We start from the raw sequence: 14,426 nt of genomic DNA on the forward strand, positions 1-14,426 counted from the left end.
GAAATTCCTCCCACATCCTTTTTAATGATCCAATTCCTGTTGCCAAGATTTCTCCCAGCCTGGGCCATGTACCTTGGATGTTCACCCCTTACTTCTAACTCCCTATATAATTCTCCTTTTATCATTTAAGTAGCTTCTGAAACCATTTTTTAAAAATGTCACAGTTTTACAGTGCCATGAATGAATTGTACACCATTAAATGTGCACAATTTATTCATTTTTAGTATATTCACAGATTTGTGTAACTATCACCAAGATCAATTTTAGAACATTTTCATCACCCCAAAAAAGAAATGCTATGCCCATTAGTATCACCTCCCGTTCTTTCCATCTACCCCTCCCAGGCTTACGCAACCACCAATCTAATTTCTGTCTATAGATTTTGCCAATTCTGGACAATTCATATAAATGGAATCATATAATATGTGGTCTTTTGTGACTATATTCTTTCACTTAGCATGTTTTCAAGGTTCATCCATGCCGGTGCATATATCAGTGCTGCATTTTACTGCTGAATAATATTTCATTATATTGATATAATGAACATTTGCATTGTTTCTACTTGGTTATTATGAATAATGCTGCTATGAACATTCATGTACAAGCTTTTATGTGGACATGTTTTCATTTCCTTTGAGTATATCTAAGAGTGGAATTGCTAGGTCATATGGTTACTCAATGTTTAATCTTTTTTTTTTTTTTTTTGAAACAGAGTCTCACTTTGTTGCCCAGGCTAGAGTGAGTGCCGTGGCATCAGCCTAGCTCACAGCAACCTCAAACTCCTGGGCTCAAGCGATCCTCCTACCTCAGCCTCCCGAGTGGCTGGGACTACAGGCATGCACCACCATGCCCGGCTAATTTTGTATTTTGTACATATATTTTTAGTTGGCCAATTAATTTCTTTCTATTTATAGTAGAGACAGGGTCTCGCTCTTGCTCAGGCTGGTCTTGAACTCCTGACCTCGAGGAATCCACCCGCCTCAGCCTCCCAGAGTGCTAGGATTACAGGCGTGAGCCACTGCGCCCAGCCCTCAATGTTTAATCTTTTGAGGAACGTGCTAGACTGTTTTCCAAAGGCTGCACAATTTTTACATTCTCACAAACAGTACACATAGATTCCAATTTCTCCACATCCTCACCAACACTTGTTATTATCTGACTTTTTGATTATAACCATCCTAGTGGGTGTGAAATGGTGCCTCACTGTACTGGTTTTGATTTGCAATTCTCTGGCAATTAATGTTGAATATTTTTTCATGTACTTATGGCCATTTGAACTTTATTTTTTAATGTTTTTACTCTAATCATATCCTGTCTAAATATGAACTTTAGCAATTCTAAAATACTTAAGTCCACTAAAATGAGAAGACACTTAAAAATTATTGACTAAGCTACTTGTGAAGCAGGTATATATAAACCTCTGTGCCAGAGATGTGAGATTTAAAAGCATAAAATAATGTTTCTTTCCTCAAAAACCTTAAAATCATTTTTATAAAATAGAAACAATTATTATTAAATCTTTTATCAAAATGTTGCAGGTCATTTGTTAATATTTTCTGTTTATTTCTATTGGTATCTATTTTGGATTACAGATAACTCTTAGGGGATTTATCTCTGTTTAAATCAATGTATATAGTATTTAGCATTGAAAAGTTATTCTTCCTTCTCCCAAGTGACTTTTAGCATAAATTCTTTGTAGCTAAAAAGCTGAATATTATATAAGTTTAAATGCCTAGAAAAAGTCTCCCACTCTAAATTTTTTTTTTTTTTTTTTGAGACAGAGTCTCACTCTGTTGCCCTGGCTAGAGTGCTGTGGAGTCAGCCTAGCTCACAGCAACCTCAAATTCCTGGGCTCAAGTGATCCTGCTGCCTCAACCTCCCAAGTAGCTGGAACTACAGGTGTGTGCCACCATACCCGGCTAATTTTTTCTATTTTTAGTAGAGACAGGGTCTTACTCTTGCCCAGGCTTGTCTCCAACTCCTCTGATCTCAAGCAAATCCTCCTGCCTCAGCCTCCCAGAGTGCTAGGACTACAGGCGTGAGCCACCACGCCTGGCCACATTCTAATAATTTTAAATATGCTAATTTCCTAAAAAAGATTTTTGTGTTTGCATGAGATATATATATAGATACTGGGGAGAATTCTTTTTGTTTCAGCACCTTTAGATATATCTGTTTACATATTAATAAAAATATTGAAGAAATCAGACAAGGGATAAATATACTCACTTCTCTAAATTCAACCTTTGTATAAGTTAAAACTCCAATTACTGGGAATGATGGCCTATGGAAAGACAATTTTAAAATCCTTCCACAGTGCATATTTGTAGCAAATTTTCAAGGCTGCTGTAGGTTATGTTTCATTTTACTACTCTAGAAGTTATAAAAAACCCCAAAACCCTAGAAAATCAAGAAAAGCCCTTTACTTTTAAGTGTAAACTACACACATAATTTTAGCTGTTAAAAGTTAGATTTACCAGCTTAGCATTATACTTAATGCTATTATTATACTTATACAGATTAGTTAATACCTCTAACTTCAAATATGAAATTCCCATACAAACATTAAGGTGTTTTTAAAGTTAGTGCTTAACTCCTTTGTATTTGCCTTTGATTGGCATTTCTTCGAGGTTACAAGACAAAGAATCAATCAAGAGAATTTGGTCTTGTGACATAGCCAAGAATGCTCTGGCAGCCTCTACATAATTAACATATTTAACCAACTTTCATAGGATGGTTTTAAATTTGTTAAGCTATCAAAATCACAAGACTCTAATAGCCACATCAGTAAAAATGCAACCACATGAACCAAGATCTTGAGTATAAATTCACTGCTCAAAACAACTATGTGACACAAGAGAAATAACTTAAGATCATCTATAAAAATTTTTTTAAAAATCTGCCTAAAAGAAGTAAACTTCAATTTCCCCAAATACAAATTTTTAGGAAAACCTATAAAATGATAAATGAAATAAATGGGAACAAATATTTACTCCTTTCTACATTAATATCATAATCTCCCTGAGGAGGTAGAGGAAGGCAGGAATGTGTAACATGGTGGAGAAACGATTAAACAACCAAATCAATACTAATTGAAACTGAGATTTTTATATTTTCAGAAAATAATGCAAAAAATTCTGTTAACAAATTAATTCACCTTAAACAGAAGGCCAGATCAAATGACCTTTCAAAATCCCTTCAACAACATTATTTTTATATGTTTATGATAACCTGCTTAAAGAGAGTATACAAATATATGCAATTTACTGGAAAACTCTTTGTAAAAATATTTCTTCTTCTTCTAATTATTTACCTGAGGAGGTGCCTTTTTCAGTAACACAAGAAGAGCCTGTAATACCAGATTAGAAAATCGAGGGCCAATAGGAACATAATCTAGAAGAGAAACATTATTATGTTTAGAGATTCAATGTGCACATATCCCAAACATTCAGATATTTCTGCATCAAGAGTGAAAACAGTCCTAAATAAAAGCCATGCAACTATCTATAATAAGAAAAAATATCTCCAATAACCTAATGGGGAAAAAGACCCCCAGGTGTATTTACTAAGCATTTCTAAGAAACTACTGCAAACCATGGCCATTCAGTACTTTGACAACAAAATATGATGCTAGAAAATGAGTGGAGGGGGAAAATGATAAGGAGTTTTAATAAAACTGAAATGAGGGTAAAGCCACTAAGATTGGCCCTCAGCTGGTAAAGAACAGAAAACTTTCTAAGGACATTTTCTACCTGTTAGATTTCTACCAATACTTCTAGATTCAACATAAATGTCACCTTCTTAGCTTTCTCTGCATATTGCACATGCACCCTTGCCCTGTGCTTAGAGCTACCTGTGGGTATCAGCCCCCTGAAGTCAAAATGTGACGCCTCCATTTTCTGAATATCCAGATGTTCAGAATAGCACATTCTACTTTGCATGAATTTTTGTCAATGTATGTTATAATAGACAGGCAGCATCTTATTTTTCTGAGACCCTAATAATTCCAGCACAGTAGTAAGGGCTCAGCAAATGCTTACTGAATGAATGAACAAGCAAGTAAAGATAATTAACTATTCATATAAGTGAAAATATACTCAGAGGGCACACATTCCTTACATAGTAGTGTTGCTATGACCACACATCTCAATTGTGTTAAGATAAAGGAATTTACACAGAGCTATGAGTATGTGCCCAAAAGCTTTTAAAGAAATAATCCTATAAACTGGGCTGAGATGTATAAAACATAGCAGACCAAAAACCCAAGTCACTAGATAAAACTATCAATTTAAGGAGACCTCACAGATATCCCTTCTTTGCTTTATAACAAACATTGCCAAAAACCTTAGAAAATAAGTAACAGAGAGCCTAAAGCAAGTCTGAAAATAATGGGGAAAATGTAGTAAGAACAGTTAACTTGAAATTATTACGATACCATATAGATAGCTTAAGGAAGAAGGGATTAATCAGGTACTGGGTAGTATTTTCAGATGTTTATTAAGTCACCAGGTGGGTTTCTATTTCAAAAGAGTTAAGTACCCCATCCTGAGCCATTGTTATAATGAATTTATGCCAGATTGATTTAATTTTACAATGAAATAAAATTAAGAGTAACAACAACTTTCTGGCATTTACTTGGAGTTTACTTCTTATGAATAGAGTGTAAGGACTAAGTTGTATTCATGTTTGTATCCTGCAAGAGTGTACTTTATCATAGGAGATTAATAAATATTTTTAAAAATTACTACAAAGCACTTTGAACTTTCAATGTTTTCAACATTTATTATCCCATTTTTGTCTTCACAATTACTCTGTGGGATAAGCAAGGAAGGGATTACAGTCTCTGTTTTGAGAGAACAGAAATTGAGGTACAGAGAGCTTACAACTTCTGTTCCAAGTGTTTTGGTGAATTTATGGATCTCACTCTGATCCTAAACCCTTCTTTTATTAGTTCTGTCAAAGTTCACAAGTGGACCTCTGAGCTATAGGCAGCTCAGAGGTACTAAACTGCAAAAACATCTGTCAATGAAACTTATTAATCATTTATTATGACAAATACTGGAAGATACAAAATAAGACATGGGCCTTTATAACTGAGTTACAGTAACGGGGTATATTAACATAAATACTATCATTGAGGTCAGATATGACAGTTAATGTTATATTTCTTTGTAAGACAAAGAAAGGTATTTCTATTGCTTTATAGTTTATAAACACTAGTTAATTTTCTCTTGTAATTTTTGAGACATTAGCCTTAATGTGGGAAAGACAGTACAATGTCAGAAGTAAGGACTTACCAAGTAATCTCTCAATGTCGTCCACAACCACACAACTGAGCTGGGATTTGTACGCATCATCAAAGATCTGGAAGGAAGCAAAGCCATTTATTATCGCTGCCTTTCATAATCATGAAAGGGGGAAACAAAGTGTTCTAAGCAGAATGTACTGAATATTAGGAGGGCCAGAGATGAAAACATTAAGGAATAATGAAGATATGTTGGTGTTGACATGGGGGGAGTGGTGGGTGAGATGAAGTAGAAGAGGTGATGAAGAAACCTGGATGTGGAGGGTCTCACAAATTTCATGAGTTGAAATTTTATTATAAAGGCAATAAAAAGCCACTAAAGGGTTTTAAGCAATAGACTGACATGTCAGGTTTATGTTTTAGAAAGATTTTTCTGGTTGATGTATCAAAAAGCATTAGAGGAGAGTAATAGTTGCTTAAGATTGTGGAATTCCATGTTAGAAATGATGGTGGCCTAAGAGTAGGGGTGCTGAGAAGGCTGAGAAGTAGACAGATTCTAAAGATATTTAAGAGGTAGAACTGAAAAGACTTGGTGAATGAATGGGTATGGTGATGAGGGAGAAACTGGAGTTAAGGATCCTTCCTGGTTTGGAAACTGAAATAAAAAAGAGAGTAGAAGCTGGTTTGAAAATGGATCATGAGTGCATTTAAGGAGCAGGAAGAGAAGAGACTTTTATCGCCTCTCCACAAAAAAAAAAGAAGAGAAAATGAGAATAAGATATTTATTTCAGCCTCTTGATACATACCGTGTTTCCCCGAAAATAAGACCTACCCATAAAATAAGCCCTAGTAGGATTTCTAAGCATTTGCACAATATAAGCCTCCTACCCCGAAAATAAGACTTAGTGATGGGCACGGCTATGCAGCGGATTTGCACAACCTATGCATTTTGTTGCAGAGTGGTAAAGAAGATGAGCAGCCCTTCTCATCTGCCCCATTGTGTCAGCCAGAGGTGTTCGGAAAGGTGTGGGCAGCCCTACCAACAAGGTCGGCTCCCCTTGTCAGGTCCCGGCCATCCTGTGCGTGCTGCAAGCTGAGGCTTTGAGGGGAAAATAACACATCCCCTGAAAATAAGCTCTAGGGCAGGCATCCTCAAACTACGGCTTGAGCCTAGCACATTTATCCGGCCCTCTGGGTGTTTTTGCTGCCACTGCCCATCCTGCTTAGCAGCCGACTTGTCCCGGGCCCACAGCGCGCACTCTCCAACAGTCTGAAGGACAGTGAACAGGCCTCCTGTTTAAAAAGTTTGAGGACCCCTGCTCTAGGGTGTCTTCTTGAGGAAAAATAAATATAAGACCCTGTCTTATTTTCAGGGAAACACGGTAATGAGGGTTCCTTTTGGCTTTGAGTTGGTGCATTCAAGACAATTGAAATGTTTGGATGAAGTTCCGCAGTGGTTCTCTGTTATTTTCTCAAAGACTGGACCAACACAGGAGCCAATGTAATATCTCATAACTCAGGAGATTCAGATTCATTTTGCTTTTCAAAACATTTTTCAGAATTCTATTAAAATCTCTGATGCAAACATATAATTCTGACCATCAGGCTGTGAGATGGCAGGTTAGAGCCACAAGGGCCTGGGATACCACTGACGGGCTAGTTGCAATAGTTCCCCATTTTTCCTAAATCAGACCTTCTCGCCTCTCAAAACAAAGTACACCTTATGTGATTACAGGGACCTTACTCAGGACATTGCTGGGGTCTAAATGGATGATAAATTGCTATGTAGTACATAGTTTCACCAGCTTATCTCAGATTCTGTAATTCACAAAGCACTTCACAGTTGACTTCATGGGCTACCTATAACATTTTAGAAAAAAAATACCTACAGCAGTCATTTAATGTAAAGTAGTGGGTTTTGTTTTTGTTTTGTTTTTTACAGACAACTTTCAGTGTACTAATTACTATCAGAGGGAGAGGAGAACTCACAGCGAACCCTCTTAACAACATACTAACCATGACAAAGGCTGTACAATTCCAGTTGTAACTTGACTAGTTTCAATTGACCAGTCAACTGAAACTGCTTTGGGTAGCTACTCTGCTCTAATTTAAATATACATACACACACCCCTTTCACTTATACATACGTTCTCTTCCTTATCTAGTCTCAAGTGTAATCTGAGGTCAGCACTCTTATCCTGAACCCATGATTTCTGCCTAGTCTCTTCAGCCCCTTTCACTCTCGGCATCCTGGTCTAGGCCCCAGTAAAACACTAAGAAGATTTGATTGGCAAGTACATGGGATTAGCTGCCAAACTAAAATCTAAGTGATATATTTACATACTGAGCCAGGAAGCTTACCACAACTTTAGGTAGATAAACCCAAAACAGAGGAGAAGTACTAGAAAGAAAGATACAGGAAAAGTAAAAGTGTACAAACAGCCCCAGTTAGAACAGGAAAAACTCACCATCAGTAACAGCACACAGATACACAGTGCCTGCTCCAGATCAAATGATGCCTCAACACAGGCAGCCAGGAGGGCTGAAGCTGGAGGAAAGGGCTATGTCTTACAGATTCTTTAAAAACAATAGTCTAAAGAATATAAGGTCATCACAGTTTTATCAGGGAGTTTCCTGTAGAGCAGGTAAGATTATTAGACAATATATTAGTGTCCTAAAGTCAGATGGGAAGTCTGCAAGAAAAGGCCAAAGAAAACAAAATGGGCAGAGTTGAAGAAGGAAACAATATGGGAAAGAGTGGCACGAACAGCATGAGTTTTATGAAATAATGAACAGTCTCTCACAAAGGATGAGAAACATCTCTAGAAAACAGAGTCCCATAGTCTATTTCTAGCTGTGCATACGAGATTGTAACCATTAAACTCTCTGGTATCATTTCTCTCGCATGCAAAGATAGACAGTATGACACAAGCTTGAGGGTCGTGAGAGATAATCCAGAACGTGGGGAGTCTGGGCTCAAGGTGACAATATGCTGGATGTACTCTTGAGCACCAAGGGAGAAGCAGGCTCCTGTCACATAGGGATTAGGGGCAGGCCTTAAAGTGCTCATCAAGCTCTTAAGACACAGAGCCCACTTCTGGAACCTTCAGCCAAGCTGGGAGCCACCTGTATGCAGGGAGGGGCAGCAGATGCGCTCTGGAGTCTACATGAATACAAATGGGAACATGCCAGCATTAGCTCCATTAATCCCAGCCTTTCAGAATCACAAGCCACAGCAAAGCACGCTCTAAGGAGATTCTGGCCTCCATCCTCTGTGACCTCCTTAGTGCTCTTAGGTAAGGGAAGCCAATTTTTTTTGGTTCTTTTGGAGACTGAAAGAGTTCATCTCAATTCTGAAGTGGTTGGTTGAAGTACCTAGTTAGGAGAAATCTGATGACTATAGGAATCTGATGGCATAGAAAATCTCTAATGTAATAAATCTGTCAGCGATTAGCTGAAAGCATACTCTAATCATATTTGGTAGCATATAAAAACGTAAATGAGCAAATTCAAATTGGTGCTATCTGTAATAATCTCTAGTTTCTAAAAATAACCTGGGAGTAGACCAAGCAGACATTAGCTGTCTTCTAATGAAACTGCCTCAGGAAGTGGACCTAAACTTTTGGCAAAGCACTAAAGCTTCCTGGAGTGACCTTAAAATCTTTTATTTGTTCTTTCTGCTTTTCAGGAAAATATCTTACATTTTCATATAACATGAGCCTCAGACTGGGGTATTTTTAATAATTAAAAAGTCACAAGGTCTGAAAGTTCTGCACCACCTCCTTTGTATGCCACACAGATACCAGTGCCAAAAGACACAGTGTATTAAACAAAACAACAACAAACGCCTACCCCCCTAGCCAGCCACACAGGGACCTGTAGTCACTTCCGGAGTGTGTTCTTCTCTCAGCTAACACATGCACAAACTTCAACAAATCAGCTACATGATATATTAGGATGTTAACCAAAAACATCCAAATTCTGTTGCTTAGTAACTACTGTCAAAAGATCTAATTTCCAGCTCTGCTCTTTGTATAGACTAAACCATGAAAAGAGGAGGATTAGGCACCACGATTCTGTTCTGTGCAGACTACAATTTGCAGTGGGATTTACAGGAGGATTTTCAAAGAAGATTATTTCTTTCTTGCAAAGCTAGTGGAAAAGAAAATTTCTTCCATTAATTTTCAATCCTTTGAAAATAAGATGATATCATGTTATTAGTGGGTATAGTTTTATAAATCACTGATATCTGTACTTAATTTTATTCAAACAATTTCATCATATTTTAGTCATATCCAATTGTTCTATTTCATTTCTGTACTGATTGTGTACTTGGAAAGTATCAAGGTTAGGTAATTACTTGAAATCAAATTCTACTGGTTTGTTCTTTTGTTCATTTAATGCCACTAATAGAACTGTAAAATAGATTTTTTTTTAAGTATAGATGCACAAATGATGAAGGAGTTAAAATTGAAAATCAGAATGAAGTTTGGGAAGCAAACATAAAGTGGGAGAGAAGAGGAAGATCTGTGAATACTTCAAACACTCCAATGGAACATATGGTACCTCCCCCCAGAATGTGAGGACAATACCTCGTACATACTTAGGTGGTGTTGAGAAGTTTATCTACGGGGAAAGGACTTATTAAGCAAATTAAAAGAAGTACAAAGTGAACTTTAAGTTAATTGAGAATGAACTACTTTCGTGTATTTTAGCACCATCCACTTGCAAAAAAGATAGCATAATTATAATAAAATCTTATATATGCCTCAAAGCATGCCTAATAGCATTCTCTACTAACAAAAACTCTTTATTTGTTTAAGTAATAAAATAGTTTATAAGGATGCTCTATGAATTAACCAATTCAGACCACCTATCTTTAACAAAAATTAATGTACTACAAAATTTCTGAGCTTCACAAACTATTTTGAACAATCTTTAAAATTGAGCATTTAGTCATTAAAATGTAGCTAAAGAAATGATTGAATGCCAACATTTTGCTTATCAAATTAACAAAAAATATTTTAATAACATCAAATGTGGGTGAGAATTCCAGGAAACTTATACTCTCAAACAATGGGGCTACAAGTGTAAACTAGCACAACTTTGTGAAGGGGTGGGCTTTATAAGTCATTAGTATTTTTATATAAGAGTTTTGATAGCAATATACATGAAAAATCTTTAAAATGTTAATATTTTTTATCTTAGCAATCCCAATTCTGAGAATTTGTACTAAGGAAATAATCAGAAATGTATGTACAATAATAATAAGTAAAAATAACCACGACACTTTATTGAGTACATATTATGTCCCAGGCACTATGTGATACTTTACATAAATCACCATGTCATTTAATTCTCATAATAACACTATGAGGCAGCTATTAACATTATCTTTATTTTACAGATGAGAAAATAGTGGCTTATAGTTTAAGTGACTTATTATCCAAGGTCACAGAGCTGGTTAAGTGTGGTGGAGATGAGATGCAAATTCAGATCTGTTTGAATCCTATGCCAAGTTTCTCAGTCATATGATGCTACTATATCTAATAAAAATCTAATAAGAAAATGAGGGGTAGGAATTTCGCTAGTTTGGTAGCTCTATAGAATATTATTTATGACTGTGAAAAAAACTGGAAACAACCTAAATGTCCAACAAAAAGGGACTGTTTAAATGGATGTTATGCAGCTATTAATTTAACATAATATTGGGATAAGTTTTAGTGACACTGAAAATAGTTCATAATATTTTAAGTGAAAAAAGCAGGTTTAAAACACTGTGTTCAATGTTCTCCTTGATATATCAGGGGTATGTGTGTGTCTGAATAGTAAAGAGAATTGAAGGACAAGTACTAAATATCAATTTATTTTTATTTTCTTCTATGTTCTTTTCTATATTTTCTAAATTATGTTTATAATTAGAAAAAGCTACATATTTTGGAGGTGGAGAAACTACAAGAAAATGAATATCATCCAGGATGATAAAACATTATAAATTATTTGTGCTCTGAAAAAAAATTAAAACATTTTCTTTCCATCCTCACACTAAAAATGAAGAAGTGGGAGGCAGACTAGAACTTATACTAAAGAATGGCATTTATATTTCATTTCCAAAAACAACCTGAAAGATTTAGCATCTTTAGACTGGTTTGAGCCCTCAGGCTTTTGTCAACCTATCATTAAGTAACAATGCGAAAACTATTTGCAGGGAAAGATTTTGTAATATTTCTAATATATTTTTAAGACATTCATTTTTTTTCTCTTTTCTGAACTTTAGTTACAGTGAATAATATTTTTCCCCCAAGGAAAAGCAAAAAGTCTAATATGAATTTATTATACTGCAGAAGCAGAAATAATTTTTGTAACTTTAAGAGTACATGGATGATCTAGACAGTGAATCATGAATCTAAACAATTTTGAATAAGCTTGTATAGGCACTTATTTTTATATTCCTTAGCCTTCTACTCATCTAAAAGTCTACCTTGAAAGGCTTCAACAATTTAAAGATTAAATCATAAGTTATTAAGCCATTAATTTAACCATTTAAGCCTCTAAAATCAGCACATATTACCTTCCCCCCTCAAGTCAATTTGCAAGAGATTAAAATAATAAAAATGATAATATCTCACATTTACAAAGCAGCTTTGATCTGCAGAAGCCTAGAAGCCTAAAGTACTTTTTAAAAACTTTATAGAAAAAGTAGGACCATCCACCCACATCTCAGAGTACATCTGAGGTAGAAGCTAGCAGCTGGTGGAGAGCAATGGAGTAATTTACCCTCTGTAAAGAAGACAGATGGTAAGTAAAGGGATGAACAAGTAAAGGGATAGATAAACAAGTAAAGGAAAGGGATAGATGACTGAGGGAAATGCAAACAGAATTAGCTATTTAATAAATAAGTGGGACATTCAATGGCTAGAGATTCCAAGGGCTATTATTTAAATTTTCGTCGGAAGAAGTGGCTTAAGGGTTCCCTTTAGAGGGAAAACAAAAAACAAAACAAAAAATAGCCCCTACCTACTCTAGGAAAATTACTGGTCCGAGTTATTCCATCCAGATTTTCCTCTGAAGGACAGATACTACTGGTTTCACCTCAGAGTAAATGGACTATGATATTCTAAGAATAAAAGGACTATGATATTCTAAGTTCTTTTTGTGTCAAATAACATTTCCCTCTCTTTCACACTCGATTATCTTGATGTTTCCCTGTGTATGGCTGGAACACTGCTACAAGTCCTGCTTCCTTCATTTCAAGCACCCTACAAAAACAATTCTCTGCTACCTGCACAAACAACTTACACTAACTTCTCAAACTTAACATTTCTTGGGAGTCATCTTCTTTTTAAATATATTTTTCCTCTCTAGTCTCTTTCCTAAAGAAAAATTGAAATAATTCTATGCTACATGAGCTGAGCATGAGCTACATGAGCTGAGCATGTATCTTTATAGAGTGAGCGCCTAGGAGCAACATAAAAGAACAACCTGAGCTGTCTTATTGAAGGTGGCACTTCAATTCTCAAGATTCTTTTCCCTAATTCTGATTTTCTCATAATTCTTGGTCAGTTCATATCTATAAAAGATCAAGCATGAAAAAAAGGAATGTAAGTAAAAGAACTACTTTAGCTGGATGGAAGAAAAAATTTCCTGTCTGAGGAATTTGAGTATGCAAAATTAGATTATCACTGGAAACATGGGCTACCAAGTGAGATGAAACAGCTGTTAAGAGTCTTTATCATTGATTTTTGTTGTTGCTGCTTTTTAAAAAGATGCCTTATGTAAGATATGGACAGATGATCTTATAGTCCTTTCAGCCCTAGGATTCTGTTCTTTGTTGTTCTAACTTCACTGATTGTTTAAAGTGGCCATATTAAAAAAGAATCAAATGGCAGCTGGAGAAAGGAAAAGGATCAGGACTAAATTAAGTTGTCAGGTAGACTCTGATTATTACCTAACAAGTATTCTTTTGTAGGGGTTCTTGAGACTATCTTCCCAATGATATATCTACGTTCTTTTTCAAACTCTACAGTCAACATAATTGACCCCAAACAGTCTGACTTTGTACATTAATGAAAGAACTTAAAAAAAAAATCCTACATGTATTTGTTCTACTCTATCTACTCTTAACTATGATTCTTTCAATCAAGTTGATACAAACTTAGGAAATAGAAATTAATGTTAATATGTATTAAACACAGCATAATTTAGAAGGTAAAGGTATGCAATAAAAATGCATTACAAAGTTTAAAAATCTGCAACAGTTACTCTCTGCCACCCCAGATAGATAATTTAGTTCCACTTGTGAAGAGCATAGTTGCTATGGATTTTATATATATACATGTACATACACACACACATCCAAGAGACAGGAAATTAAAATGAAAGTAAAAATCTTGATACCTTCTTCATGGCCTGACATTTGGCTGTCTCAGAAAAGCCAATCATCTTATCAGGAGAACAGATCTTGATGAAGGGGAAGTTGGATTCCTCTGCAATTTTTGCAGCTAAAGCAGTCTTGCCACTATGAGGAGGGCCTGCATAAAGATATGAGCAAGTCAGAGGAAAAAAGCCAACCTAAGCAAAGGGAAATAAAACAAGTTTAAACTTTTATCCACAATGTACTGAGGTCTCAACTAGTTGCTCATTAACATTTCCTGACACAATTTCACAGCAGACATGTTTGCTCTTATTTATTAGCAACTGAACTTAATGGACTGATTAGCATTTCTCAAGAGTATGGTGAAATACTTATCTTCCTACTCTCTCACACAGCCTTAATCTTTCAAACTTCTGGCTAACTATATAAAGGATAAGGGTTTTTTGCTTCTCAAAAAAAAAAAAAAGAAAGAAAACACATTCAAATGCATATCAGTACTTATAAGTTCTATCAAATCATCTAACTAAAAAATGTAATTTTAGAAGATGGTATTGGGGAAAGGTAAAAACTGCCTTATTAGAAGCAAATGTGACTTAAAAAGCTAGAATTCTGAAGACTCCGGCCTTCCCATAAAGCCAAGCAAATCTACAAGCTTACCTGCATTTAGACATACCCTCCCTACCTTTCTGTGTACTGGAAGATTCGTCCCTATTCCAACCATAAACCAACCAAATCCTCCTTCCCATCTTCTCAGGAACCTGACACTATTGATAGTTCCTCTTTCTCTTTATGTTTATCCTCTTCCTC

At 35.6% G+C, this 14,426-nt stretch overlaps 1 protein-coding gene across 2 annotated transcripts in view; it reads right to left on the reverse strand.

The window, feature by feature from the left end:
* The window catches only part of NSF (N-ethylmaleimide sensitive factor, vesicle fusing ATPase), a 145,026-nt gene that overhangs the window by 24,126 nt on the left and 106,474 nt on the right, over positions 1 to 14,426 (reverse strand). For both annotated transcript variants that reach the window (XM_012751065.2, XM_075994646.1), the window contains exons 15-17: positions 13,643 to 13,776; positions 5,298 to 5,364; positions 3,314 to 3,393 (exon numbers count right to left, since the gene is read on the reverse strand). In XM_012751065.2, the coding sequence (XP_012606519.1) occupies positions 3,314 to 3,393; positions 5,298 to 5,364; positions 13,643 to 13,776 (281 nt within the window). The remainder of the gene's footprint in view (positions 1 to 3,313; positions 3,394 to 5,297; positions 5,365 to 13,642; positions 13,777 to 14,426) is intronic.

The sequence above is a fragment of the Microcebus murinus genome, chromosome 18 (genome assembly GCF_040939455.1).
Source record: "Microcebus murinus isolate Inina chromosome 18, M.murinus_Inina_mat1.0, whole genome shotgun sequence".
Classification (NCBI taxonomy): domain Eukaryota; kingdom Metazoa; phylum Chordata; class Mammalia; order Primates; family Cheirogaleidae; genus Microcebus; species Microcebus murinus.